Source organism: Lemur catta, chromosome 7, assembly GCF_020740605.2.
Source record: "Lemur catta isolate mLemCat1 chromosome 7, mLemCat1.pri, whole genome shotgun sequence".
Lineage (NCBI taxonomy): Eukaryota > Metazoa > Chordata > Mammalia > Primates > Lemuridae > Lemur > Lemur catta.
In genome coordinates, this window is record NC_059134.1 from 75,810,917 (window position 1) to 75,828,926 (window position 18,010).

Here is an 18,010-nt window from a genome sequence, read left to right on the forward strand (position 1 = left end):
TGCAGAAATTATAGCCAAATAAGCAGAGGAAGGAACTTTATTAGCTAAGCCAACTTGCTTTGGTTTTAAGTTTTCCCATTTATTATTTTTCAAACCATGAGATGGGGCTTTTGATATTTCTATGAAGCCCAAAGAATGAGAAATGAAGAGGTCTCGATACAGATTAAAATTTTAGAATTAATTAGAAGATGCTTTCTGATCCACATGCTGGTAGTATGCTTGTAGGGTTGAGATCAGATGAAAAAGTAAGATAAAGTAAGAGGTGGCACTGGCTGTATATTCTGAAATAGGGAATTTACAAACAAAATAAAAGAAGAAAATACATCAGCAAATTACATGACTAGAAAACTTGGTGACAATGAACAGACCTTTTTTTGATCCAATAGAAAACTAATCAGATGACGTAACCTCAAATTCTTTAAATCGTCATAGTCAATATAATCTTAATGAATTGTGTATCAGGTATGAATTTTATTTCACCACAGTAATCGGGTGTGAGAAGTGTTGATTTAATATTTTTCAATTCAAATTAAATATTACTGGGTTTTACTCAACATAGAGTGAAAAAATCAATTTGAGGCATTTGGAGATTTTTTTCTACTCTCTTATACATTCCCAGGTAATTGTGTGAAGGCCTCTGGGGAAGAAGCCTCTAGGCTTTAGTCCTCAGAGGTGTCTGCTGCTTAGGTACAGTTGACGTTTGTGGTGTCTGGCTGTTTCTTAGGACTCCATTCCCTCCAGCGCTGACACATTCTTTTTTTTTTTTTTTATTTCAGCTTATTATGGGGGTACAAAAGTTCAGGTTATATATATTGCCCATGCCCCCCCATCCCCCCGGGTCTGAGCTTCAAGCATGTCCATTCCCCAGACAGTGCACATCGCACCTCATCATTCTTGATTTCTATGGGGGGAGCAGGACAAAGGTGTCCCTGCCAAGCCCACTCCCCCACCAGTCTTGGAGCTTCTGGCCTGCAGGACAGACAGCCTTGAATCAAATTAATACTAAGGACTCAGGAGCTGTCCCTGAAGAAAGACGTTAAAAATACAGAGGGTAGGAAAACACACCAAGTAAAATGTCAATAAATGAGCTGCTTGCCACCGAAATGTTCAAGTAAAAGAAACACGGGTGTTCTTAACAAAAGAATAGACAAAAAACTTTTTGTTTAGTTTGTTTTAACTGTACCACTAGAATCTTCTAAAATGCCAGATTCCGTTTTGTTGCTTAAAGAACCTAAATATACGTATCAGATAAATATCTTCTGAGAGTTGTGATGCAGAGGTAAACAGAGAAAGTTGCACTATCTCTAGAATCAGTTGGGATTTGTCATTTTCCTCCTGTTTAGTTTATAGTATTTGCCTGTTTTCTGATTTTTATTTTATATTTGCTTATTATACTTTTTATTACATGAACACTCTGATTAAGAATACTGCTGAAATGAACATTTTACCGAGAATATTTTAACTATGGCCGAGTCATCAAAGGAGAAGATGAGCAAACCAATGACAAAATGCCTTTAAGAATCACCTTTCCTCCAGCTCTGAGTCTGGCATAAATTGCCCCTTGTGATAGGGTGTAAAACAAATTGAAAATCTTGGTTAATGAAAGGGAATCATAATGGCCTTGTCAATTTCAAAGTGCAGCATCATGTGAAGAGCTCCCCCCACCCAAATATTTTAAAATTGTGATTTGGGGCTGCTCCATTTCTGACCATGCTTTATGACCATGCAACCTGATAAAGGCAGTGGTTATTCACATTAAAAAAAATAAATTACTGATTTTACAAAAGGAGTTACATAAGGATCAAGATAAACCCTTACTTTAATATATTTAATTTATAAACTTGCCCTTTTATCTTTTTCACCCACTTGGGTGGAGTGAAGTATTACATACTTTCAGTGAAAAAATATGCTATTATAATAGATTATTCATGGTGTTGTTTTTGTTGTTGTGTGCAGCATGATGTTAAACACTTGAATATCGGTTGGATAGATTGAACATTTAAGTATGAAGGTCTGTTGAAGTTTATCTCTGTATGTATTTGAAGATTTTTTATTTTTATGGAAGTTCATTTGTGCTTTACAAACAGAAATCCAATAAACCCAAACATCATTTCCTTACCTTTGTATTGAAGCATATTAATTGAAGGAAAAAAGGGAAATTAATTTCCTCAATCCAATTTTATTCCTAAATTTTGCTTTAGATACATTAAACCTATATCTAAATACTTACATTTGTGTTTCCTTCTCTCCCCATTCCTCTATGGAGGCTTACACAAATTAATGAGTTATAACAGCTTTAGCCAAAACTAGAAGTGATTATGGGAGAGCTCTCCATAATTACAAGATTAATTTGCACACAGAACAGATGAATTTTGACCTTAATAAAGTCCCCACTACAATCTTGTGAGTTTGGTATTTTTCATCACTTATAGATGATGCTTTCTTATATTTGATTCTAGACATTTACTTCTCCAAATTGCATACATGTCATTTTAAAAGCATCAAAATCATTTCAGAAATGATTCCCAGAAAGTTTCTGATTTTCTGTTATGTTTTATCTGTCTTGGGATACTTAGTGAAACTCCTTTGGGCGCTGTGGACTTTTCTGAGTTCTGAGATGGGAGAATGAGGCCACTTATTTTGGTTCTCATGGGTAAAACTTTCTTTTATTTTCAACTAGATAGAGCTATCATCACTGAAGAGAGAAATCCCTCTGCTAATATTTCAGAAATATGTCAGTTTCTGAATGTACAATATGTGTTTGTCTTGTGAAAAGTAAAACACTCAGCAAAAGGAAGTTAATTAAACCTCAAAGATATTTTTAATGACAATATTTTTATATTCATTGCTAAAAAAGTTACTGTGAATCCAGCATTTTTATAGACTTTAGAATTAAGATTATCTTTATGATAGTAAAAAGAAAACTTTTGATATTTTGATTTAGAGCCATAATCAATGATCAGTATGATAGTGGAGCTTTTTATAATTATTTATTTTTCAGTACTTCCTTGATTTGGAATAACATTTATGACCATTCAAAAGAAATATATTTTGTGAACATTTTCTTTAATCTCCTATTTCAATCTATGGCCTTATAAAAGGTTATGTTACTAAAAAGAAAAAATATTCTTATAGAAAGATTATTAATTGACTCATCCTATTTAAAGCACTTGAAGTAACTGCTAAAGAATAGCATATACTTTCACATGGTTGAAGTTTCCTTTCAAATCTATATCTTTAAATTGCTCTAAAACAGAAGATAAATGGGGCAAAATTTATCTTTCATGAATCTATAAACATGCCTTAAAAGGAAAGAATTTCTCTTATTTGGCTGTAAAATTTGTTCCTCTACTCCTAGTAAAATAGTGTCCAGATGTCTTTTGTTTGAAAGCTATAGTCTACTAAATAGTTTGAGTAAACTTTCTAGTTCAGGGCTCTGTTTCAGGACTCAGTTATTTCATCTAGATCAATTCCTAAAGTTGTGTCAAGTTGCTGGAAAAATGAGAAATCCATTCCTAGAATCTCCTTATAAAGACATTTAGCCATAAGACCACTTTCCTAGCACTTAATTTTTGTTTTGAGAGAAAAATAAGTATATTGCTCTTTGAATGTTCACCCCACTTTCATATCATTAAGGTGAGGATTTGATTTTAGTGGACTCAACCTGTTTGGTCTCTTTAGTTTGATCTTTATTCAGTTTGAGAACAGCTACCTCTTTTTCTCTTCTCTTCTTTTCTTTCTTTTCTAGTTTTGATGGCTAGAAAAGCTACCTACTTCTAAAACTCTAAAATCTTGTAGTTGGAAAGGAGTGAAAATGCTCTTTTCCAACTTTATACAAATACACTCCTTTCCAAATTCATACACTCATTTCCAAATTTATACACGCAGTATAAATTTGTGAAAACCTCATAGACAAAATAGAAATGCAAAGTGGTGTAGAGTTAACCACGGAAACCAGAATGAAGCAGCCTTTTGGCAAATACAAAAAAAAGACATATTTGATGACTGAGTTGGCTTGCAGGTGCTGGCCCCCAACCCAAAGGGGATTTTACGATTTACGGCCTGTTGACATCTCCAGCCAGACAGGAAGCCAGTGAATAGTATTTAAGTGTGCATTTTGGGACTGGCTGACTATACCTTAGGCAGTTTGAAGTATTCAAAAGCCAATATAAGCAGAGATTTGGGACTTAGTGTTGATTTTCTGTGTTCAGTGGCACAGCTAATTTTCAGCATTCCCAGATAAAGAAAAATCTCCAGGACAAGGTTTTCCATGTGTAACTTTGGTACCAATTTTATTCAAACCTAGTCTACTTTGTATTGGGCATGGAGTTGAGACTGTTGTTAACACTAATAACGTATTTATTATTTCATTTTGTAAAAAAAAAAAAAAAAAAAAAAAAAATGCGACCTGTTCCTGAAAGGTGGCATGAATCCCTCCACAATTACAAATGAAATCATATTTTCGAATTCACCTAATATACACTTTCAAATACGATGTTTTCACTTACGATTGACTTTTAATTGGCTGTGACTTCTAGTTAAGATTCTCTAGCCTCACTACCAAGTTTGTGTTATCCTCTTAAAAACATTAAATATAACCAAATTGTATACTTGAAGGAACTAAGAATCCAAAAAATTCTAGAGAGATTAAAAAGGATTGCCTGTCTAAATTCATCTGGCAAATTAGTAGCAAAGCTGAACGTATAACTTGGTCTGCTAAACTCTAGTACTGAGATAGTTCTGATATTCCACAATTTTAACAATATTTTAAAAAGAGCATCTATACTAAATTATAGAATATCTATAATAAATAAATTTATAATGTAAAGAATATAAAAATAGTAATACTACTACTTTGTATCTTAATAACATCTTACTTTTGAGGCTAACATGATCTCATTTGGGTGGTGTAATATATGAAAGAAACCAAAAACTTTGGCAGTAGAACCTCGGTGCTGCAGTTTTCTCATTGTGCAACCCACAATGTGTCAATTAATTTATCAACAGCAATCTTAGAGGTGGTGCCATGTGTCGAGACACTGTACTGGACATGTAATGCATGCTATTTTAATTCTTTCTAACAATATTAAAATATAGAACTTAGAATTTCCGTTCTATATTGAAATAAGGTAAGGCTCAGAAATAATGTATGTCAGGATGTCCAGTGATGCCAGACATATTGAAGATGTCCAGTAGCAGTTGATTTTCTATGTTCTTCTCCCTCTCTCCCTTTACTGCTATAATAGACCTTGAGAGAAGGCTGTTTTAGTCTCTATTTTCGTGATAGAAAACAGACTTGTAAAGGTTAAGTAATTTGCTAAATTTTAAAAATAGGTTAATAGTATAGTTGGTTCGATTCTTCCTCAGAGAAGAATGATAAATAAATCTCCCTGTGAGTATTGCTGGTACTTGTCAGCAGTAAGGTCATGAGATGCTGTGTAGAGTTCAGCATAATTAATGGTTACTAGAAAATTTTTTAAAAAGGTGTTTTAGTTTTGGACAGGGTTAAAGTCTTCTAGAAGAATTTTTTTTTTTGGTCAAGCATTTTTGTATATTTAATGTTGACATGTTTTATCAAAGTGATATATGCATTTAGGCATCCAAAACTATGAAACTGAATTCATATTTAGAACCTGATATTGTTGCTATATGAGAATAAAGGAATTCATTTTACCTTTAAATGGTAGCTATTATGTACCTACTGTGTGCCAGGATCTATGTCAGATGCTGGGAATTGTATGAATCAGATGGTGGCCTCTAACATTGTAGAATGTTTAGTCTAGTATATATTGCAATTAATGTCCCATTAACTGGTTATTATATATAAAAGGTTAGAAATAAGTGGTACCTAGGTACTTTAGCTAATGATTTATATGTAACTAAAAATTACTCTGTAGACGAGAAGCTGTTTTTAGAGTGATTGTTCAGTTGAATTGTACCAGCTTAAACTGTTTTGTACTGAATTCTAATATCAGTTTTCCAGCTTCCAAAAGGTGCCTGACACATAGCACCCCTGTTTACTACACCAACAGAAAATAAAAGAGTGACATATGAAATATCAAACATCATCTTTACAACCATAAAGATCCAAGATGACAGACATGCTTAGTGTCTTTAACTGAACTCCAGAATTAGGTCAATTAACTACCTGCTCATGAGCAAAGATGAGTCAGGGTAGGGGTCCTCATGGAAGATTCCCCATGAGCAGTCTCCTCCCTAGAAGAAGAGTAAAGCATGCTCAGTTTATTCTTAAATTTACTAATTTGAAAAATCGCTTCATTTCATCGGAGAGGAGTGGGTAACAAAGCAGAGAAACCAAGAATTAAACTACTTGAGCCCCCAGTGTAAAACCTCAAGAGCAGGGACATTGCCTACCCTTCAAAGTATGTGCTTAACATATGTAGAATGATGTCAGTTAAAATAACAAGCCTTTAGAACAGGACAATAACTTAAGGTTTTGCATTTAATGATGTTTTAATAGACTATTCAATCAAAGGTACTAAACACATTGTCAACACAATCTCTGCTTGTAGATTATTTACTTTGTATATTATCCATAACCTCTTTTTTAAACTCCAAGAGACTTTCCTCTCCTTTCTAACACATAATCACCTGATTAAATGTCAGGGGAAAATAGTGTTGGCTCTGAAATCAGAAAACCTGCATCGAAGTCTTTACCCTGCTCCTAGCTAATTATATACCTTCTCTGCATCTGTATTCTTATCTGTAAAAATGAAAGTGGTGATTCATTGATCCCCAAATCCTTCAGAAACCTCAAATTATAGAATTATCTTTGGCCTTTCCCATCTAGGTACAGTTGATATGTATCTAATAAACTAAACCTAATTTTATATTTAGCTTAAGAAAAGTATTATAAGAGATAGCTCATAGCAAATACATCTCTCTCTTTGAACTTCTATGGCATTTATAATTTACAACAAAGTTTTTTATATATTGTTATTATAAATTATTTCTCTGTTTCCTCCCTGTTCATTTTCTTTCCCAGTAACAATATATGTGTTTTCATCATGTGGTTCCTAAGAACAACAGAACCTATGACACTGTATAACCCACAGTACATTGTTCTGGGCCTATTTCAAACTTGACTCTGATACTCGGATTTTACTTCTATCTTTAACAAACTTGAATTCAAAATAGGAGTTTATTTACGGCACTAATATCATTAAAGCTGGTAAATGAGAAAGCTGAAGACCAAATGTTATATGGTTATTCATGTAATTGACTCATTAAGGTATGACATTGAGTATTTTTATTTATTTGTAGTATGGTGGGTATGTGTTCATGTATGTGCACATATACCAGCACAGCAGGTTTATGTGTTTTTTCCCCTGCTGAAAAGCCTGCAAATTTAAGAACTTGGCATTTCAGAGCCAGAAAATGTGAATTTGTTTTCGAAAGTCAGCAATTTACTCCTAAAGGGTTCATAATCAAATTTAATATGATAATTTTCTCATTATAAGTTATGTATATATAATGATCTGGTATCTCTTAAAAGGTATGGTGTGGAGCCTCCTGGTTTGATAAAGTTGGAAAAAGAGATTGAACAAGAAGAAACACTTTCTGCCCCTTCTCCTTCACCTTCTCCTTCATCAAAGTCTTCTGGAAAAAAGAGTACAGGAAACTTGCTGGATGATGCAGTAAGTAAAACTGATCAGACTTCGCACCAGTAGTTAGTATTTTCTGAACTACAAAACACATTCTGTACAATTTCATATCAGCCTAAACGTTACCTATTTCGATTTCCTTGAAATACATTTTAACCCTCTGTGAAAAAGTTTGTAGTCCTACAATTCATTTTGAGATTCAAAACCAAGCCAATCCTTTAAAAGAAAGCATCATTTAATTCTACTGAGTAGCATCTAAAATTTTTGGATAATAAATCAACTTCTGGAAAATTGTACTCAAAAACATTTAAACTTCATTGTTACTGGAACATGAGTACTCCTTTCACAAATAAGAAGCCTGAGGCCCCAGATCTTGAGAATTGTTAAAGAATGGAAAGCAAACATCCTATAGAGAAGATAACTGCTCTTACAGGCCGCCTGCCACCAGCCAGGGTCTATCCTGTCTGAAAGGCAGATTCCTTATTGAGGAAAAGGAAACTTAGAAGTTGAGTAACCTGCTGAGGGGAGAGGAGGACTTAGATTTCAATACAGTTTTGTCTAACTCGTTGAGGTCCCTCTACTAAGCAGAGTCCTTGAGTCACAATTTTTGGCAGTTGGGAAATATTTTAATGATGCTCATAATCACAGTGAGCAGTTTCTAGGAATAACAGAAAACAGGGTGAATTAAAACTCTCAGGCTACCTCAGTTGTCTGTTAAGTAGGTATAGGTTATGATAAGTAGTTAAGTTGATTATGTATATGCAAATACCACCATATACATACATTTTAAGCACAATTGTAAAAATATTAATAAAGAAGAGAAATCATGGGTGAGTGGAATGTTTATGTAAAGTTTGCATTCATGGAGTTGTAAGTGCTTATGAATTTTATAGAAAATAATAAAGCCAGGGATATTAGACTGACATGTGTCTCACGTCCATTAGGAGAGAGTCCTTAGAAATGCACCAACCACAATGCCAGCTGTAATAACAGGCAGGACTAAAAAGGACTGATGGTTCATAGCTAAGAGTTTCTTTCTCTAGAATCTAAGCTGAAGAGGGCTGGAGAAATGGCTGATTGACACTGTAGAATACAGACAAAAAGATTTCTCCATCTTTTGCTTTTCTCCATGTGAAACTATAAACTATTAAATATATTGCAGATTTAGATGAGCAGAAATATAAAAATTTGTCAGACAGATTAAAAACTCCCATTTCTGTTAAGGGCAACAAACTTAAACTTAGCCCTTAAAAAGAGATCTTAGCCAATACCAGTTTAATTTATTTTCTTTTCGGTTAACTCTTCACTTAAGACCTAAAGAATAGGCAACACATTTTAATTTAATGCCATCTAAAAGGATTTTAAAATCATAAGACTGTTTTTAAGGATTGGTCACCTATCTTGATTTTTATAGTATTTCATTTTTTATTTTAGAAGCAAATTGAATTACCTATTAATAGTAGATAATGGTGCAATTTTTATACATTGATGAGCATAATTTTCTTCTCTCTGAATTACACTTTTTTGATTAGACTTATTTTAGGGTAAGGAGTTCCTTTGGTCTATCTTTTATTAATGTGTTTGTCCTAACCTTAACCCTAACCCTAAGAACTACTAGATGTGCTCTTAGTCCTTTTCCTCTCAGCTATCACCCCCATTCATTTTTCAATGCCTTATTTATAGTCAGGGTCCCATACTACTGAGAAATATCTGGCTAATGTCACTTTTAACCTCTTATTGAATGAATGACTGAATTTAATTAATTAATTTAGTCCTGAAATTATGAGAACTCTTCCTGGCATTAGACATCGTTGACCACTCCATTCTTGAAATTCATCTCTGCAAACATTACTGCTACCAGATTGATCTAATTCAATGCAACTCAGATTTGATTAAAATTGTATAGAGTTCCCTAAAACACCCAGGATAAAGCCCAAACTCATCGATATGTCACATGGCCCACTGTGTGTTTCCCAGCTGTTTTGCCCTCTGGATTAATCCCTGAATTTTTTGTAGCCATTATTGCTTTCTTCATCTTCTGCCTAATCATCTTTTAAATCTATTTTTAAATGCCTTTTCATCTTTTAAAATTCAGATTATGTTACCTCCTATATTAAACTTTCTTGGCATCTTTCATCCCAGGTAAAATTGACAAATTACTCCTTGGTGCCTCAAGTATTTGTATATATTTAATGAGGCATAACAATCCATTTTGGGGCATGACATCCATTCCTCTCAAGCTGGAGACTTTGTTCTCATAGACAAGGACCATATTTTATTAATCTATGTCTGTCTAGTCTATGTTAATTAGATAAATTATCAGTGTAGGTAATTAAAGTTTAAAAAACCTCTCCCTTGTTCTGTTTATCCAAATTGGTCATGTGCTCTGGACATTCATGAACTTCTTAATTCTGCTGTAGCTTTGCAGAGGGAGGAGATGCTGCCACTTGAAGCTATTTATTATATGTTCGGAAGCTGGGAGAAGTGGCTATAATGGTTCTCTTTCTTCAACAGTTTGTCTTGTATCTGGCCATCCTTCATCCTTGAGAGGTGAATGGGGTGAGAAGGTGGTGAAGCAATGATGAAAGGGGATTTGGAACCGTTTTGCCAATACTCCAATTCAGAAAAAGAGAGTGAGATCGAGACTTTCCATACAACAGCAAGGCAGTCAGTGAATCCACGGCAATTCTTCCCTGCTTGAAGTTCTATTCTTTCAACTGGAAACAGTGGAAGGGGTTTTAGAAGAACTTTAAACCTTCTTTAAAGTTTGCCAAAGTTTGGGAACATAACCATCTATTTAGCTAAGGGGTTTTAATTGGATGCAGGAAATATACAAAGTGGATATTTCTGTACATTTGCCAGCTAGATATACCATGTTCTACAAGTCTTTAAACTAGCATTTTTCAAGGAATGTTTAATCAAACACACCCCAAGATGTTCCATGGGGAAAAGAATTCCATGGTTAGGTTAGTTTGAGAAATACAACGTATGATAGTCTCCACCTAGAGTTTGGCAATACACTTTGGCATATCAAAGGCTCTGCTGAGTTCCGTTATACATTCTTGTTTAACCTGAGATTTTTCAAACTTATTTAACCACAGAAGTATCTTACTGTTCCCTTCATTCTACGTTGGGGAAAAATCCGTTGAACTATTTGCATTATGTGTAAGTGATAGTTTTTCACTGAAGTGTTTTATTTCGGGAACAGTGGAGCAGAGAGAAAAGTAATTTGAGCCTTACTAATGGTTTAGGTTGGAACTTCACATATCTAATATAAAAAGGAAATTGTTCCTATGGAAACTGCTTCACTGTATGTGAAGCATATATAACAGTTGGGAGTTGAAATTGATGTACCCCAACATGTGTTTTAGAACAGGGATATAAAATAAAGATTGCTTGCAAAGTTTCTGTGTTTAATTAATAATATTGGCTATTTGTACTCTGGCAAAGCTATTACCTGCAATCACAAAAAAGAAGAAAAGGAGGAAGAGACAGGAGGAGTAAGTGAAGAAAAAGGAAAACAGAAAGAAGAAAAAGAAAGCAAGGGAAGCAGACCTGTATTAAGATATTATATTCCAGTGAGCAGTTTGAGCAGTAACTGCCAGTTTTGAAACTTTCAATGTTTCTTCACATTTCTTTGTTTGATAGGGGAATAGTGGAAAATAAAAGGAAAATAGGTGACCTTTTATGTGAATAATACATCCCACCTTCTTTAATCAAGATATCATGAAAGAAACACAGTGGAGTCCATTCAAGTTAATTTATTCTGCAGATGTCCTGATAGAGTGATTCAGCTGTGATACGATGGTGGGGTCAGGTTCAGTTCTCCTCTTTGCAGTCCCTCATGGTGAGCTAGTTCCCACACAATGAGTTGAATACAGTTCTAAGAAGCCATTCTTACTTTCTTCCTCTACTCCATCAACTTCCTCAGTCCGGGGATGAGAGATAGTATAATTCGGAGTAATCAGGCTCCTCTTGAAATCCCATTTCAGCAGAAAACTGGCTGGAATCCTAGCCCAAAACAGAACACCTGCCAGACGGACTTATCCCAAGGTAATGTAAGAAGCACAGATGTCATCAGTCACTGTTTACTTAACAATCTATTTCCACTGCCCACAGTCTGGCCTTGTCTCTTCCATTTCTGCTTCCACCTCTCACACAACTACAAAAAAAAAAAAAAAAAACCTTGATTTGTAAAATCCAGTCCATTTTCAAAGCTAGGAAAGCATTAGAGAATGGAAGGCCACTTGAGAAAATGTTTCCTGTATTTTACTTCATTTGATACCAGCAGTTTCTGTGTTTTGTCTAAGCACTGCAAGATGGAAATATTTTCCATACGGACTTGTGATTGCCGTTTCGTAGTGGAAGAACCACTTGAACACCAGTTTGCAGTCTGCTCAATTACTACCTGGCAGCAAAATTGTGCCAAGCATGATCCTCCTTAAAGTCCTTGTCTCGGGCCATGTGCTTTTTTGACACTGTCTGATTTTCTTTCAGAGGAACAAAACCTTCCTCATCCTCCTCCCTCCCTCTCTCCCTTTCTTCATTCTTGCTTTTGTTCATGGAAGCCCTTATTTGTAGTGATGAGGAAAACTGTACCACTTCTAGGAATGATGTAAACATAATTTATATATACGCCTGTTTATATTTTAAACACATTTTATAAACAAATATAGAAAGAGATGCACACATAAAAACACTGGAGAAAGCACATACAGACTCATTCGTTGGTCTTAAGACCACACCCCCATCCCAGAATATGGTTCTGCATTATTGGAATGGAATGACATTATCGTTATCCAATTTTTAGACTTCTTGTTTTATTATCACTGTCCCATTGAGGAATAACCTTTCAAAAAATCTCTAGGGACAGAATTCTATTAAATATTAATCCTTGGGTGGATGTATCTATGGACCAGGTATGATAGGATGGGAGAAACTCAGAACTCAAAGTCATGAGCCTAATCGCTAACTTAATGTTAGACAGCCTCTTCATTTTTCAGTGAAAGACATCTCTAATTTTGCCAACATATAAAGTTTAAAATCATTAATGGTCCAGGGGCCTCAGAGCCCTTGGAACAAATCAATGTAAACACAACCTGATTGAGAGTGAACTTGCCTGCTCTTCTACTTCAGGTGAAACAAATTTCTGAAGATCCTCCTTGCAAATGCCCAAGTAAGTTCTGTGTAGAGCGGCTCTCCCAAGGAAGATACCGAGTGGGAGAAAAGATCCTCTTCATTAGGGTAAAGTTTTACTTTCCACTTTTTATCTTGTTCTTTATGGGATTGTGCAGAATTTGATTCGAGGGTTACAGAGGAAATATGACAGGTTACTAAGCAGAAATTTCTTTATGGTGCTTACAGTTGGATTAAAGATGCAAGGTCTGAATATTTTTTAAGGTTGCATACAGTATAATGTACTATTGAGGGCTAAATAAATAGAACTGTCTATCTCTTTTTACATATACATAGGCACATACACACCAAAGACGTCATAGAAATCAAACAATAAAGATGCTTTTCACTTGTGATGTTTTGCTAATAATTAAGAGAATTTAATTTCTCAAAATGTTTGTGACTTTTCCTAAGACCAAGAATTCTTTTTAAAAATAAGAAAATGAAAAATATAGTACTGATATATTCCTAGAAACTTACAGTTAGTACATAAAAGTATTTTTCTGACTTATACTTTAGCCATTTCTTAAAAAACAGAGGTTCTGATTTAGGAACAAAAACTATTCTCATTTTAATAAGTTAAAAGTATCTTGTTATTTTATAGAACAGAATGGTTTGAATGTATACATCTAGTACAATCAATTCGTATTCTTACAATATGTGTGGCCCAGTAGAAATATTGTCAGTATAAAGTTTTCTTGATTTGTATTTTTCACTGAAACTTATTTATATGACATTTCCTTTTTTAAGTCTCTGTAACATATATTTGAAGAAAAGTTTGATCATAATTTAGCCTTAAAATATGATGTTCATTATTTTGTATTTTAACCTAATTTTAGGTCAACTTTTACTGATTTTTTTTTTTTCTAATTTCCAGAAAGTTGCTATTCTGCTTTGGAATGGCAACAAAAGGGATATAACAATATGTTAGTATTAGGGGTTTGGGAACAAAATTGGGTGAATGGCCTCACTAGGAAAGACAGTTGCCTGAGTGGCTTACTGTTCTTTGTTCTTTATTGCAAGGATAACATAATTTTTTTTTTTTACCCAAACTGCTTGCTTTCTGTACTATAATACATAATAGTGATTTGGAATCTCAAAAGATGTATTTAAATTTTACCAGGTTGACCTTTCTCAGTTGTGAATCAGTCTCCTTTAGAATATTAGGCCCTTGAGTTTAGAATCAAAACATATGGCTTTACTTGTTTAAATAATTACTCCTTTTTATAATGGAAGTATTAATAAAAAACCTGACTAATAAAGTAGATAATTTCCTCTCTAATGTAATCTAATATCTTCAGATGAAAATATATATTACATATATTTGTGTCTAATCTTCCACATTTAATCATTTGTGAAAGAATTAATACCCGTATTTATAAATAGCATAAGTTTTTATAGCATTTAGTATATGGGTATTTTTTTGATGTTCCATTTTTCTTTTCAGGAGTTGAGAAAAGAAATTGAGAAATTGGGATTTGCTTTACTGAAAAAAATTGCATTTTTTAGTGATAGCATTTTAATTTAATATAAATTAATATATCAGAAGATATTGGGTACGCTTGGTTTCATACTTCTAATGTCCTATGTAAGCTTGCAATAAGAGAGTTAACTGTGATGTGATTATTCACCAATTAGCCCAGCAAGTAATGGCATCACGCTATTATGACCTGTGTTTTAGAACAGTGTTTTATTGAATTTTAAATAATTTACTTTCTTGATTTTTGCACTGTCCACATACAATTTTATCATTTTTATGACATATTTCAATCGAAAATTAACCCCTTTTTTAAAAAAATACTTAATTTTCTAAAAAGGACACTGTCACTCCCTAATTTGGAAACCAAAACTATTTGTCAAAAAAGGAAAGTATTCATGAACATATGAACATATATTGATTGCAATTCTTGTCCTCTGGCTTGCCATGAGTCCATTTCCACCCTGATGGAGTAAAATGATTCTAAAAAGGTTCATCTCCTTATCTCTGGTTATCTCTAGAGGCTTAGAAGTTAAAATTTTACAGGCAGGTCATATGTGCTTTGCATTGCATATTTTTTTCCTGCTTCCTCCTAAATGGACAAACTAAAAATGTCTCGTTGATGTGTGCACGCTTTTGCTAGTACTTTGGATTTGTGGTAGGGAGTATGTTTGATTGTCATTCTGCTCTCACTCATTGAAAGGAACTGGCAATTATTACAAAATCTCAGAGGTATTTAATTGGTTTTCAAATGATCATATGGTTGTCACTGCTAGTATTTTAACTGTGGTGGTTTCTTTGAACACCTGGATTAAGTAGTAAATGCCTGTGGTCAAATTCTTACACACACTAAGTGGGTGACCATCCCAGTGTCTTCATTGCAGTCATACATTTCTTAAGTTTGTATTTTTAACGTGGGTATATGTTAAACTTTGTCACATTTGCTGAGGGTACCTAATGTGGTCATATTTACTTGGCTGTGTTTATGGATATTATGCCATAAAATATACATACAGTGAAATATACATGGCATCTTAGCATTTGTCCCCTAGTTATCTGTCCCTCCTGAGAGCAGCAGTGTATTCATATGGTCATAATGAACCTGTCCAAAAGAAAGAACAATTCACCGTCAATTAAGGCTGTTAGGACTGTTGACTTCACCCTTACTTCAAGATAACACAATTACCAAAACACTGACTCAGAAACAATTATCCCTTAGAAAGTCATAAATACAAGATTTTCTTAATAAGCCTGTAGCTAACACATTTACTCTTGACTTACTCTTCTCAATGTAAACCCAATTAACAATTTTATTGCTTAACTGCCTTCCAAGGTTTGTTGACAGCACCCAACCACTTTACTTATGTATGGTTTTATGATTATGTACATATATGAACATATCTTCTTTTTATCTATTCGAACAAATACAATAACAACAAATAAGAAAGACAAATATAAAAATGTGTGCAGATTTCAGAGGAAGAGCCAGGAAAACATTTTTCTGAAGAATGTCTTTGCTAAGCATATGTCTTGTCTCTGGATTTCTAGAACCAGTGTATGGATAGATACTTCCTATACATAGCTATCTAATATGTACTTATATAGCTGCATCTATATGCTTACGTAGACATGCTTGTTTATGTGTGTATATCTCCATTTGCAGGTGGGGAACTAATCTCTACCCAAATAAAAAGAATCTTTTAGTACAAAGAAAAACCTCTGAGATTTTTTACTGTGGTTTTTAGTAAAATATCCTAATAATTCCTTGCCAAACAGGAATTTTCTTATTTCTAGTGTATCCAAACCAATTCCTCAAAGCCAGATTTTTACCTTATACCTTCCAATGAGTAACAATTTTTTTAACTATCACATGCAGATAATTTATATTTATGTTATACAGATGCAATTTACTATCCTCCAAGGTATAAATATTTAAGTTATTTTTCAGTGACATTTGAATTTGGATGATGATGATAAAAACTCCTTGCCGATTTCTGCAGTAACAGAGATTTGGATTATTCCCATTCAGCCACAGTATCTTTGAAATGTAAATAGATGGATCTAAGTACCAATGTGTTGATTTCAGGGAAAAGAGAAGTAAGAATTTTCTTATTCTTTTGTTCACTTGATTAGTTGGTATCTTCCTAGGCTTCAAGTATCAAAAAGCCAGTTGGCAATACACATCTGAATGAACTTATAGAAAGAAACTTCAGAAATATATCTTAGATGCAATGGAATTGTCTGTGCTGTTCGACTTATCAACCCCAATTTGGTGACTGTATTCTGTGTAAATACTCCAACTGATTTTTAAAGTAGTCCCCAAATGTACAGCCTCAGTATCATCTGGGGAACTTGTTAAAAATGCAAATTCTTGGGCTTCTCCCATGACCTATTGAATCAAACGCTGAGGGTAAGGCCTATCCACCTGTGTTTTAAGAAGCCCTCCAGGTGTTTCTGATGTGTGCTGAAGTTTGAAAACTAATATCTAGAAAGAACTATAAGTAGGAAGAGATTTGTTGTACCAACAACACAATTGGAAATCATTTTCGTGTCTGATCATGGAAGAATATGACCATTCGGGTACTAAAAATGATCTGTTTGAAGACTTCTCTGTATTGATGGGAGAAAATGCTTAAGTTGTAATGTTAAGTGGAAAAAATAGGCTTTTAAATTTACATTTGCATATAAAATAGCTTTGTGTAGAAACAATACACAATTATGATTACAACTTGAAGAAAATGAATATTTGAAAATAGATTTTAATTGTTGAGGACATAGAATTATGATTGATTTTTCTATGTTCTGCATTTATTTCTGATGATATTTAAAAATATGAACTCTTTAAAAGAAACCAACAACCAGATACACTTACAAATTTGAGAATAAATGAAAAGCCCTCTGAAAGTTGTCAGATTAATTAGCAGACTGCTTATTTGAATGGTCCTTTTGTTAAGCTTTCTATCTTCTGGAAAAGAGTAGAAAGGTTTATTGGAGCCATGGTAATATTTAGACGGGAAGATTTTGCATTTTGTTGTGAACTTGTAACATATTTTTCTTTGGAGGAAGCTCTTACCTTTTCTTATCTTTCTTTACTATTTTATCTCTCCACTTTGAAAACTCACATTGTTTAGAATTAGCACTAGGAAACATGCAACATTTATCTACTATCTGGATAATGTGCCTTCTCTTTGTAGATTCCATTAGTGAGATGACATGTACTCAATTTTCTCTTTACTAATCATTAAAGCCTTGAACACTTGGTGTTCCATTCCTTTAGGTATCAGGTTTTAGTGACATGAAAATAACCTAATGTAATAAACTGATCTGTGCTAATGCATGAAATGGATGCAGATATTACTCTAATGGGTAGACCATCTATGGGTAAGATCTTTACACTTTAGAAAGTTGCTCTAATGTTCTGGTACTAGAACTTTCTGGCAAAATAACAGCCAGTGGGATCATATCTTGTGAGGATGCTGATGTTTTGTGCTACTTTGGTCACTAATGTGAAGAATAATTTTTAACTTAATTAGAATTTATCGCTACCCCAATGTTGTACTTTAGGGTTGTTCAAAATATATTCCCAAGGATAATGGTTGGGAATTCCCAACTATTGGGAACATTCCCAAGATGTTCAAAGATATTATTTATAAAGAAAATGTAATATGGTAAAAAACTTAAACAGGCTTCTTTAATAATTATTATTATTGATAATTAAGTTTATTAGCATCTA

The 18,010-nt window shown here is 33.7% G+C and overlaps 1 protein-coding gene across 4 annotated transcripts in view; it reads left to right on the top strand.

Moving 5' to 3' along the window:
- GAS2 (growth arrest specific 2) overlaps nt 1–18,010 on the top strand; it is a 122,879-nt gene that overhangs the window by 57,043 nt on the left and 47,826 nt on the right. For all 4 annotated transcript variants that reach the window (XM_045557689.1, XM_045557688.1, XM_045557691.1 and 1 more), the window contains exons 6-7: nt 7,517–7,658; nt 12,762–12,869. In XM_045557689.1, coding sequence (XP_045413645.1) covers nt 7,517–7,658; nt 12,762–12,869 — 250 coding nt within the window. The remainder of the gene's footprint in view (nt 1–7,516; nt 7,659–12,761; nt 12,870–18,010) is intronic.